This window comes from Hyla sarda, chromosome 12 (assembly GCF_029499605.1).
Source record: "Hyla sarda isolate aHylSar1 chromosome 12, aHylSar1.hap1, whole genome shotgun sequence".
In the NCBI taxonomy this organism is placed as follows: domain Eukaryota; kingdom Metazoa; phylum Chordata; class Amphibia; order Anura; family Hylidae; genus Hyla; species Hyla sarda.
In genome coordinates this window covers 25,203,544-25,216,054 of record NC_079200.1, presented here as the reverse complement: position 1 = coordinate 25,216,054, position 12,511 = coordinate 25,203,544, and the positions used below count along the sequence as shown (strand labels likewise).

Below are 12,511 nucleotides of genomic sequence, written 5' to 3'. Positions count from 1 at the left end.
TCACTGTTTTAATATGTTTCATAGCATAATTGCATGATGTCGGCCATTTTGTGTATTAACCTAAGTAGGCCAATTCTGAAGTTTCATCTCCTATTTCTAATGCCAGTCTGGGAGTACAATGCTTCTTGCATCTTTAGCTTATTTATGGTGTTTTAGATAACAGACTAATAAGGGGTCTGGTTACACTCTCTAGACAACATTACTACCAAGGGTAAAGGGGGGGTGAATGGAGAGAAGAAGGGGGTGAGATAAGGATAACTATGTCTCATCCGAATGAACATTAGTTCTATATCTATCCATACATACATATATAATATATACACATACATACATATATACACAGTAATCAGTAGGACATATGGTATTGTCATATACTGTTAGTATTGTAAAGGACACCAGTATATATCTATTATCGTATATATGATTCTCCTAGGAAACATTGCTCAATGTTTATATTCCTAAGACCTGGTGGAATATTCCTAAGACTTTGTGAATGTTATTGTAAGTAACAATCAATTACCAGGACAAGACAGACGGAGAGATTCACACATCTGTGGGAAAAAAGAGACTTCCATGACTTATCTCTCTAATAAATTTATATGTCTAATTGGAGACTATGTTTATGTGAATCCAGGTTTTGATTACTTATAGATGTCAAAAGTAATCCCATAATTGTTAATTATGGCTCCATATTTCAAGTGTGGAATGTGGGTTTAAGACCAATTATTGACAGTTAACCCTTAATGGTAATGATGCTAATTGCTTATGCAATAGCACCCCCTAGTGGGATGGGTAGGTGACATTACACCGACAGGAAAGGCATTCTGGGTAGTATAGTGATGTCATAGTCATTACCATATGTACACGCCCCAACCTACATTCATTGGGGAATTCCAATTTAGGAGGGGTGTGTCCTAACTAATTAAAAAGTCTGGTAAACCAGATGTTAGGGAGTGGAGTCTGAACTGCTCTAACTGGAGACTGAGGAGGGACGGTAGACCTCTCTGAACTGTAGACTGTAGGCTGAAAAGAACAGACAAAGAGGTCTTCCACTAAAAGAGGTCCACAAGATGTAAGCCATGAAAGCCATGTAGATCCCTGCAAGCCAGACTGATTACACGGTACCAACCCAATGGCTGTCCCTGACGATGAGATGGACCGTTGACTGTTTCTCAGAGCAGAAGTGAGATTCTTACAAAGTTTTGGTAAGAGACACAAAAAATGGTATTCCATTTAATTAAGACTAATTTGGATAATGTGGTTGGGATTATACCATTTAGATTGGCAAATAAATTAGTTAAATTAAATAATTAATTATCTCCATATTGAGAATATAGTTTTAGGATATTGTGAGACTTCATGCTACCTGCAGAAGAATCAAGACTCAATCTATCAAAGCATTAAATAATAATTGCTTATACATAATGATAGAATTCCCTACTCGCCAATTTAAGTGTTATAAGTATATTTCCCACACAGGAAACTTGTTTCAAGTTCTTCCTCCTAAAATATAGAGCAAGATCATATATCTCTGCTAATTGTCTTAATAGTCTTACCAAGATCATGTATAGGAAAAATAGTCCAGAATGGGGCGGAAGTATTCTTCCATGTTTATATCCTTAGATGGATTTGCTCATTCGTGGAATCATGTGATTTGTAGTTGTTAGAAGGGGGGCGGGGAGTATATTTAGCATTCTATATTGATGTCTATGATTAGATTTTGCCCACCTTGATATCATGAGGTTCCTCTGAATAGAGTGTTATGTAACCTTTTTCTCATATGATATTCCTAACTAAGTAGCTTTTGTTTTATTTTAACAAGTTACTTACTACTCACGTGTATTGTTCTACTTATATGTAGTCAATTAACAAGCTTATACTGTTTAATAATATCTAATTGATATTCATTTGCATATATCATTGTTTATTACTCATTTATGTTTATAATCCTAATCAATAAATCTGCATACTTTATAATACCTGTGTATTATTGTATATTGCAAAACTACATCCTTAAGCATTAATGTCATCCAGTCATAAAAAGAACTTGTTGATATCTGAGGAAATAGTCAGACTCAGATGTGAATTGTATTGGATCAGCTTTGTCTACAATTCACCAGGTCATAATTTTGATATTTTTAATAATTTTAATATTTTTTTATTTTTCATAATTAATATGTTTATTACCATAATTCATAATTGAGTTATTACCGCATGACAAATATACATATACACATATTATATATACATATATGATTTGTGGCCTTCTTCATGTAGGTTTTCAGTATAACTTACCTTTCTTCTGAATTATATAACCGTGCCAGTCCAAAATCAGCCAACTTGATCTGTCCGCTACAAAGAGAACATAGTATTAGTGTTGAGTTTTCATGTATTAAGGTTACCAAGAAGGAAGATGCACTGTAGGTTACCTGTTATTCAATAAGATGTTGGAGCACTTGATGTCTCTGTGCAGGAAATTTTTCTTGTGACAATAATCAAGTCCTTCCCATTAGTTGTTTCATAAAAGATTTTATATGGTCTTCAGAGAACTGTACCAAACCAGATTCTAGGAGCCCCATGAGATCATGATCCATGTATTCAAAGACCAAGTAAAAGGCACCTAAAGCAGAAAAAAATAAAATAAGCAGAGTTACAATAAGTCGTTTACTTCAAAAATAAAAAATGTGTCTGTTATCACTTTTGCTGTCACCTTTGTCTTTCTTAAAGTCCAGGGCATCCTGCTTATCCGTAACTATCTCCTTCATGTTCACAACACTTCTATGGATGAGCTGTCGAAGAATTTTAATCTCTCGGATTGCAGTTATGGGAAAGCCTTCCTTCTCATTATCCAGACGCACTTTCTTTAAGGCAACAAGCTCTCCTAGTAAAGGAAAAATAGAGACGTTAAATCAATTAGTGATGTGTTAACAGGCAAGAGCCAAAAAAATCTATAAAACTAAGTAAAAAGGGAACACCCCAACAAAAAAAATAAACCTAAACTATTCCTGACAAAAAAAAAAGGTACAAACTGCATGATTACTTGAGCTTTTATCTCTAAAAAGGCATTCTCTAAGCGCTTTAGGGTTGCTCATAGATTTAAGTCAGCCAAAACCTGCCCATGTGTGCAGTGTCCTCCCAACTCTCCCCCAGGGAGAGAAAAGAGTTTGGTTTCAACACATCTCCTATTTTGTTCTCTGGGCAGGACATCTGGAAGCAGCTTTCTTCTCTCAGAGCACATGTACACTTGGTAAAGATCAGCACGTATGTGTAAGAGAGGAGGGGATTGGGAAGGATTGATGTCAGAGGAATAACAATTCATATCAGAGTTATCTAATGTCTATGAGAAAGAAAAAAAGTCCCTCTTTAGGCGCTGCTTTCCCCCATAAAGTTAGATAGACAAAATTGTCTCAATGAAATATGTTCTTTATTAACCAATGACGCATTTCGGGATTAACCCTTCCTCAGATTGGCAATCCTTGCCAATCTGAGGAAGGGTTAATCCCGAAACGAGTCATTGGTTAATAAAGAACTTTTTTTCCTTGGGACAATTTTGTCTAACTTTATGGGGAAAGCAGTGGCTAAAGAGGGACTTTTTTTTTCTTTCATTCTCACATTCACTAGCGGATAGACCTTGGTTTATCTGAAATATCCCTACAGCTTCGCAGCAACCCCAGGAATCATCTGTACCCTATGTCAGTGTTTCCCAACCCAGTCCTCAAGGGCGCACCAACATTCCGGGTTTTTTTCAGTTACTTCATTGGAATAGAACAGGGAAAAATTAAAATCCTGGTCTGTTGGTGTGCCTTGAGGAATGGGTTGGGAAACACTGCCCTATGCTATTGGGTTATATGCGCGGTTATATGTTCGGTATTAAGCACTTAGACGCAGTGGTCAAAGTTGATCACCGCGTCCAAAAATGAAAGGAAATGCTTCCCGGCAGCTCAGTCGGCTGATCGGGATCACCGCCATAAAACCTCGGTGTCCCCGATCCACTGAAGAGGACGTGAGGAGGGTCCCTACCTTCCTCATCGGCTTCCCATCGTAGCTCTATTGCATCATGCCCGAGATCCAGGCTGGAGCAGCAGAACGCAGATAACACTGATCAAGGCTATGCTATGGCAGAGCATTGATCAGTGTCTGCAATCAGAAAAATTGCATGTTATAGTCCCCTCTGGGGCTATAAAAGGTGTTAAAAAAAAAAAAAGTTAACGTGTGATTTAACCCCTTCCCTAATAAAAGTTTGAATCACCGCCCCTTTTCCCATTTAAAAAATAAAATAAAAATGTGAACAAAAATATAAACATATGTGGAATCACTGCGTGCGTAAAGGACTATAAAAATATCATGTTAATTAAACTGTACAGTCAATGGCGTACACACAAAAAAATTCCAAAGTCCAAAATTGCGTATTTTTGGTCACTTTGTATACCCTAAAAAAATTTCTAAAAAGAGATCTAAAAAGTCCCATCAAAACAAAAATGGTACCGATAAAATCTTCAGATCATGGAGCAAATGAGCCCTTATACCGCCCTGTCTGTGGAAAAATTAAAGTTGTCGGGGTCAGAAGGACATTTTTAAATTAAGTAATTTTTCTGTAAAAAGTTATTAAAACATTTTTTTTTTAACAGTAGTAAACAAAATCAAACCTATATGAATTGGGTATCATTTTAATCGTATGAACCTACAGAAGATAATGTGTAATTTTTACCGAAAAGTGCACTGAATAGAGACGGAAGCACTCAAAAGTTACAAAATGGCGTTTTTTGTTTTCAATTTTGTCCCACAATTTTTTTTTTTGTTTCACCTTAGATTTTTTGGGTGAAAGGAATGAGGTCAATACAAAGTAAAATTGGTAGCACATAAAACAATCCATCATATGGGTCTGTAGGTGGGGGGGGGAAAAAAAGCGTTATGCGTCTTAGAAGGAAGGAGGATAAAACAAAAGTGCAAAAACTGAAAAAATTCTGCATTCTGAAGGGGTTAAAGGGGTTATCCACCATAATACTACTGCCAGACAGTAATGGACTTGCTTGGGAAGGATCTGCACTTGTCTTTAGGTTAAATGGCTATGTTGCGAGATTACCATAAAGCTGTAGCTTTCTTTTTGTGAACCTCAGTGTTTCCTGTTGAAGTTTTCTTTTTTTAATACAAATCCAAGAATTCCACTTTCCTACCTCCCACACATTAGCCACCCCACCCCACTGAACAACAAACAAGCTAGATTCAATGAAAAAGGTCAGTGCTTTCTAATCAGAGTGCCTCCAGCTGTTAATTCCCTGTTGTTGCTCCACCCATTGAAGCAGACAGGCTTCCTGTCATCACCTGACTAGTGATGTCAAGTCTCTGCCGCACTGCATCCTGGGAAATACCCGAGGCAGGAGGTCATTTTCCTATGCTGTTAAAAATGAAACATCCAGAGCAAAGATCACATAAGAATACGAGACAAACCATCAGAGACAGGTACAGACACTATATTATGAACTACACTAACTGTACAGCCCCTGTAGCATAATCAAATAAAAAATTTAAAAAATTCCTAGAATACCCCTTTAAGTTCCCCAAGCATCCTAAAAAATTTCAACAATCAAGATATGTTGCCTTTTTACACTCTTCAATGAAGACTACTTCTTTATTCCAACAATGGGTTTGTGATTTTTTCTTTTTTAAGTTCAATGGCTGACGTGTGCCAACCATGCTATGCCTTATACCAATGTCTAAAGTATAAGTCAGGGAATACTGGCATATACCTCATACATAATTTTATATATATATATAATATATATATATATATATTATATATAATATATACATATTCATATATACATATATACACATATATATATATACATATAACATATACATATATATATATATATACTTATATATATATATACACACACACACACACACACACATATATATACACACACACACACACACACACACACACACACTCGTCAGTGACTTGCATTCAAAATGGAAAGACATCTAACGGTCATCATAATGCTATCAGGTGGAGATAATAAATATATATATATATATATATATATATATATATATATATATATAAATATATATATATAAAATTACTGGATATAACTACACATTTCTTACCAGTGTCCTTATCCTTGGCTTTGTATACTTGTCCATACGTTCCTTCTCCAATGATGCCAATAATGTCAAACTTGTCTACACAGCGCTTACCCCAATCGATTTCTTTTTGTTTCCTCTCGCCATAACGGGGGCAGCAAATTCTGACAAAAAAAGTGTACAACACATTGAAGAAAGTTTAAACAGATGTCTAGGTTGGAGCACCTTTGCAGACGAGTGAATGTACTCTGCACGGTCATAGAATATCACCAATTTTTGAGGTTTAAATTACAGTTTTACAGAATTGATCAGGTCATAGCTGCCAAATATCTTGAATCCAAGGCTAATTGAGCCGTGACAGCAGTTATTTTCTTGAGACAGACAACTACACTGTACTCCAATATGTAAAGAGGTGAATACCGGCACCGCACTCAGACTTCTGAATCAGATACACCTGGACTAGCCCCTACACGGTGCTGTGGTAGTGCTCACGTAAAAATCACAATGCAATGAGCGCATAGAAAGACGGAGCACATACCTAATACTTCAATGCCGTGACTTCTTCATATTCTCCATACGGGGTAAGCGGTGGGGGAAAAGAGAGGGTGGACTGTGAGCCCGGAGTTCCTCCAAAGCACACATCCACCCTCCCTTTCCCCTCACCGCTTACCCCGTATGGAGAAAATAAAGAAAGCACGGTATATGGTATGTGCTCCATCTTTCTTTTCTATACGCTCGTGAAGATGCAACTACACTGTACAGGGTGGTCCATTTACATGGATACACCTTAAAGGGGTATTCCAGGCAAAACCTTTATATATATTATATATCTATATCTATCTATCTATCTATCTCAACTGGCTTCGGAAAGTTAAACATATTTGTAAATTACTTCTATTAAAAAATCTTAATCCTTCCAATAGTTATCAGCTTCTGAAGTTTTCTGTCTAACTGCTCAATGATGATGTCACGTCCCGGGAGCTGTGCATGGTGGGAGAATATCCCCATAGGAACTGCACAGCTCCTGGGACGTGAGTCATCAGAGAGCAGTTAGACAGAAAACAACTCAACTTCAGAAGCTAATAACTATTGGAAGGATTAAGATTTTTTTAATAGAAGTAATTTACAAATCTGTTTAACTTTCCGGAGCCAGTTCATATATAAAAAAAAGTTTTGGCCTGGAATACCCCTTTAATAAAATGGTAATAGTTGGTGATATTAAACTTCCTGTTTGTGGCACATTAGTATATGTGAGGGGGGAAACTTTTCAAGATGGGTGGTGACCATGGCGGCCATTTTGAATCCAACTTTTGTTTTTTCAATAGGAAGAGGGTCATGTGACACATCAAACATATTGGGAATTTCACAAGAAAAACAATGATGTGCTTGGTTTTAACGTAACTTTATTCTTTCATGAGTTATTTACAAGTTTCTGACCACTTATAAAATGTGTTCAATGTGCTGGATTGTGTTGGATTGTCAATGCAACCCTCTTCTCCCACTCTTCACACACTGATAGCAACACCAAAGGAGAAATGCTAGCACAGGCTTCCAGTATCCATATACACTGCTATATACTACTATATACACTGCAGGAGAAATGCTAGCACAGGCTTCCAGTATCCATATACACTGCTATATACTACTATATACACCGCAGGAGAAATGCTAGCGCAGGCTTCCAGTATCCGTATACACTGCTATATACTACTATATACACCGCAGGAGAAATGCTAGCGCAGGCTTCCAGTATCCGTATACACTGCTATATAGTATTATATACAACGCAGGAGAAATGCTAGCACAGGCTTCCAGTATCCGTATACACTGCTATATACTACTATATACACTGCAGGAGAAATGCTAGCACAGGCTTCCAGTATCCGTATACACTGCTATATACTACTATATACACCACAGGAGAAATGGTAGCACAGGCTTCCAGTATCTGTATACACTGCTATATACTACTATATACACCGCATTTCTCCTGCGGTGAATATAGTAGTATATAGCAGTGTATACGGATACTGGAAGCCTATGCTAGCATTTCTCCTGCAGTGTATATAGTAGTATATAGCAGTGTATACGGATACTGGAAGCCTGTGCTAGCATTTCTCCTGCGGTGTATATAGTAGTATATAGCAGTGTATACGGATACTAGAAGCCTGTGCTAGCATTTCTCCTGCGGTGTATATAGTAGTATATAGCAGTGTATATGGATACTGGAAGCCTGTGCTAGCATTTCTCCTGCGGTGTATATAGTAGTATATAGCAGTATATAGAGAAGAGGGTTGCATTGACAATCCAACACAATGGGCAGCACATTGAACACATTTTATAAGTGGTCAGAAACTTGTAAATAACTCATGAAAGAATAAAGTTATGTTAACACCAAGCACATCATTGTTTTTCTTGTGAAATTCCCAATAAGTTTGATGTGTCACATGACCCTCTTCCTATTCAAAAAACTAAAGTTGGATTCAAAATTGCCGACTTCAAAATGGCCGCAATGGTCACCACCCATCTTGAAATGTTTCCCCCTCACATATATTAATGTGCCACAAACAGGAAGTTAATATCACCAACCATTCCCATTTTATTAAGGTGTATCCATATAAATGGCTCACCCTGTACATTACTGGAAAATATTTATATAGCACAGAAGATATTAAGCACATGATTCTATGACTATTATTTCTGCTTGTTAATTGGGGATTTCCTATTACAACCTTTTTATGGCATATCCTCCAGAGCTGATACACTCATTCTTGAGATAAGTGAAGGTTCAGGAGGCAAAACCTGGATCTATTGGACATTTATAGACATGCCATATTTGTTTAAAATGGGAATACCCTTTCAAAGTTTATTTCAAGGCTGAAAAAAATGCTTTAAACTTTTAGGAGCTAACCTAACCACACTGAAATAGCTACATGTCCTTGAGATTGCAAGATAAACTATATAATGGAGACAAGGTACTTTCATAAACTTGAAAAAAAAAAATTAGGAAAAAATAAATAAATAAAAAAACACTTACTTTGGTCTCTTCCTTAGTGGTTGCTGAGATGGTGTTACCACTTTTGGCTCTGGAGATTCTGGAGGAGATGGATCCCCTCCTGGTAATTCAGGAGGCAATGGGAGATCGGTGAGAAGATGTCGAGGCCTTTGCTCTTTATTCCTCTTGACAGGTTTGGAGGGGATAATTTCCATGGGACTGTGCAAAAAGGACAGGTCAGTCAAAGGGGTATTTCAGCTTAAAAATACTTATCCCCTATCATGTAAATTACCTCCTAATATCAATATCAATACAGAAAGAAAAGGCTAATAACCAGGCACTGGGCCTCAAAACAGTTCATATAAAGCGTATAAAATTACTAATTCACTAGACCAGCGAAGATGACGTTTCTGGGGTGATCAAACTCAATCGGTAAGAGCAGGCAGCACACTTCATTAAAATTCTTTAAGAAAAAAAAAAAAACAAACACACAAATAGCACTAACCCATTTGTAGACTTACATCTTCAAGCTTTTATCATAGACAAAAGCAAATGTAATGGAAGGAGTGTATACCAGGTGGGTGCGTACCAGTATAGGCAATGGCTCATTATGCGTCAAAGGACGCTTGTCCTGGCCTTGCTAATGTCACTCACTACATTATAGTAAGTAGGTAAAATATAAACTATATACAGGCACACTTAAAATGGCCATAGTGAGACAGACACAAAATATATACAGCGGTCCATGAAAATACAATATTTATCAGCTCTGGGAGGACCACTGAACTAGGGCTGGGCGGTTATACCTGTTCATACCGAATACCAACATTTTTGTGCTGCAAGATATGAATTTTAACCCATACCGCATTACCGGTTTGGCCCCTGCCCCTTGGGAATGAATCAGCTCAGCGCTGCGCTGTCCCCACATCGGGGAACTAATCCTATGTGACCTGTGAGCGCTGTTCTGCTCCCCCCCCCCCCCCAATTAATTAGCCCAGCGCTGTCCCCATCAGGGTACTACTCACGTCACCCGCATGCGCTGCCTTCCTCGTCCTGTTTGTTGCGGCCGCCGGCACTGATACTCTATACCAGTGGCCTCCAACCTGCGGACCTCCAGATGTTGTAAAACTACAACTTCCAGCATGCCCGGACAGCAGTTGGCTGTCCGGGCATGCTGGGAGTTGTAGTTTTGCAACATCTGGAGGTCCGCAGGTTGGAGACCACTGCTCTATACTGTGCAGTATCCCTATGCCCGGGCTGCAAAAAAGAAACAAAATAAACTTTAACTCGCCTCCCGTACCGGCCTCACTTGTTTCCTGGGGATGGGAACGTCAGACAGCCGTCAGCCTATCACAAGGCCGCAGCGATGTTCCGCCTCGGCCGGTGATAGGCTGAGCCCACTGTCATGTAAGAAGCCGTCTCCTTACAAGACAGTGGGCTCAGCCTATCACCGGCCGAGGCGGAACATCGCTGCGGCCTTGTGATAGGCTGACGGCTGTCCGACGTTCCCATCCCCAGCGTAAGGCTGGCGTAGGAACATGCGTTAAAGTTTATTTTGTTCACCTTTTGCAGCACGGGCATAGGAATACTGCACAGTATAGAGGTCAGCGCCGGGAACAAACAGCACGAGGAGGGCAGCACTTGTGGGTGATGAGTATTTACCCCGATGGGGATGTGGGCTGATAATTAATATGGGGCGGGGCTAGGAAACACAGTTACATATACTGTGGAACCGCCAAAAGTATAAAAAATACAGTGATACACACATTTGGTCATCCTGCCCAGCCTTACACTGAACCATTGTATGTTGGGTCTGTAATTCTATGGAAAACTGGTAATTTGTTTTGAAGCCGCTGAAATGTTCAATGGAAATACATAATTGGAGTGAGATTGATGATCGATGTGATATCAGGAATCAAATAATCCACACATAGATAGGGCCCACAATAGATGAGGTATCTGCAGATCCATACAGTGAAGGGTCTGATATACATCAGGGCATAAGTGATTATCCACGACACCAGCAGGATGACAATGCTGGCACCACCTGGGATATAACCTAGCATACAATGCTGCCCTTTCTTTACTGCCTGACATGGGGCACGACATGGTCTCCCAGTTTTTTCCTGACAACAATCGCACCGCACATAATGTAAGCTAGCACAGGCTGCTCCCCCTTCTTTTCACTATGACAAAGGGAATTCCGTTTATGATCCTGGACAACAACCCACTCTTCATGATCCCCTCACAATATGCAGGTACAGTAAGTATCATGTGTGATGCAGGCAGATCAGAGTGTGTAGTGTGTGTGCTTGCTGTGCTGTAAGCATGACACACTGCTGAGAATCAAGTTTAGGATTGTGTGATTGAGGTACTGCTGCTGTTGGAACTTCTGCTACCGATGCGCCCCCCACCCTTTTAACTTGCTCATTACAGCCATCAACCACTGGGAAGTGGCAGAAGTCGGCAATCCCAGCAGGGGGCGGCTGTACAGAGCAGTCCAGGAGGGGACAGCTGAAGCCTGGAGGTATCATATGCTGAGGCAGCATTCAGCTTGTGATGGCCTGTGACAGGCCCTTGTCCTTCAAAAGTTTATTTATTGCATATTAAGGCCATAGCAAGTTGGGGGAACACTGCAAATAGCTAAAACAAAGCAGCAATTCAAACAAACAATTCCCATGGGTGGAATTGAATCCCAGCCAGGATACAATCATGAAATTTCATGATAAAAATTAAGAAAATCATATACACGTATAAGAGAACATTTCTACTTACTCAGAACCGGTGAAGGTGCCACATGTTCTACTAATCACATGTAAGAATGCTTATATGTTTAATAAAATTTGAGTAAAAAAATAAATAAAAATAAATAAATAATAAAAAAAACACAGATTTATATGCCTACCGTAAAATCTCCTTCTCGGAGGATCCATTGGGGGACACAGAGACCATAGGCATATGCTGCCGACACTAGGCAACAAAAATAAAGTCGGCCCCTCCCAGCAGGATATACCCGCCTACAGACTCTGAGCTATCAATTTAGTCCCAAAGCAGTAGGAGAAGACCGACAGGGAAAGAAAAAACAGCAACTGTCCGAGGAAACCACAGACAAAAAAGAACCAAACCAACCCTCGGACAGGCAACTGAACCAAGGACACCACAACAAATGGGTGGGTGCTGTGTCCCCCAATGGATCCTCCGAGATTACAGTAAGCATAAAAATCTACGTTTCTCGCATGGCTCCATTGGGGACACAGACAGTGGGACATACCAAAGCAGTCCCCGGGGTGGGAGAAAACTCATGCAACTCAGGTGGAAGGCTGGACCCCAGCCACCTGCAACATCCTGCGACCCAAACCAGCATCAGCGGATGCAAAGGTATGCACATGGTAACATTTTGTAAAAGTGTGCAAGGACAACCAGGTG

General features: G+C 39.4%; 1 protein-coding gene across 1 annotated transcript in view; it reads right to left on the bottom strand.

Annotated features, from left to right (window-relative positions):
* CDK12 (cyclin dependent kinase 12) overlaps nucleotides 1-12,511 on the bottom strand; it is a 59,194-nt gene that overhangs the window by 15,141 nt on the left and 31,542 nt on the right. Inside the window, 7 exon segments of the mRNA XM_056547672.1 lie at nucleotides 920-1,023; nucleotides 2,296-2,352; nucleotides 2,430-2,506; nucleotides 2,508-2,620; nucleotides 2,711-2,881; nucleotides 6,115-6,254; nucleotides 9,128-9,304. Of these exon segments, the coding sequence (XP_056403647.1) occupies nucleotides 920-1,023; nucleotides 2,296-2,352; nucleotides 2,430-2,506; nucleotides 2,508-2,620; nucleotides 2,711-2,881; nucleotides 6,115-6,254; nucleotides 9,128-9,304 (839 nt within the window).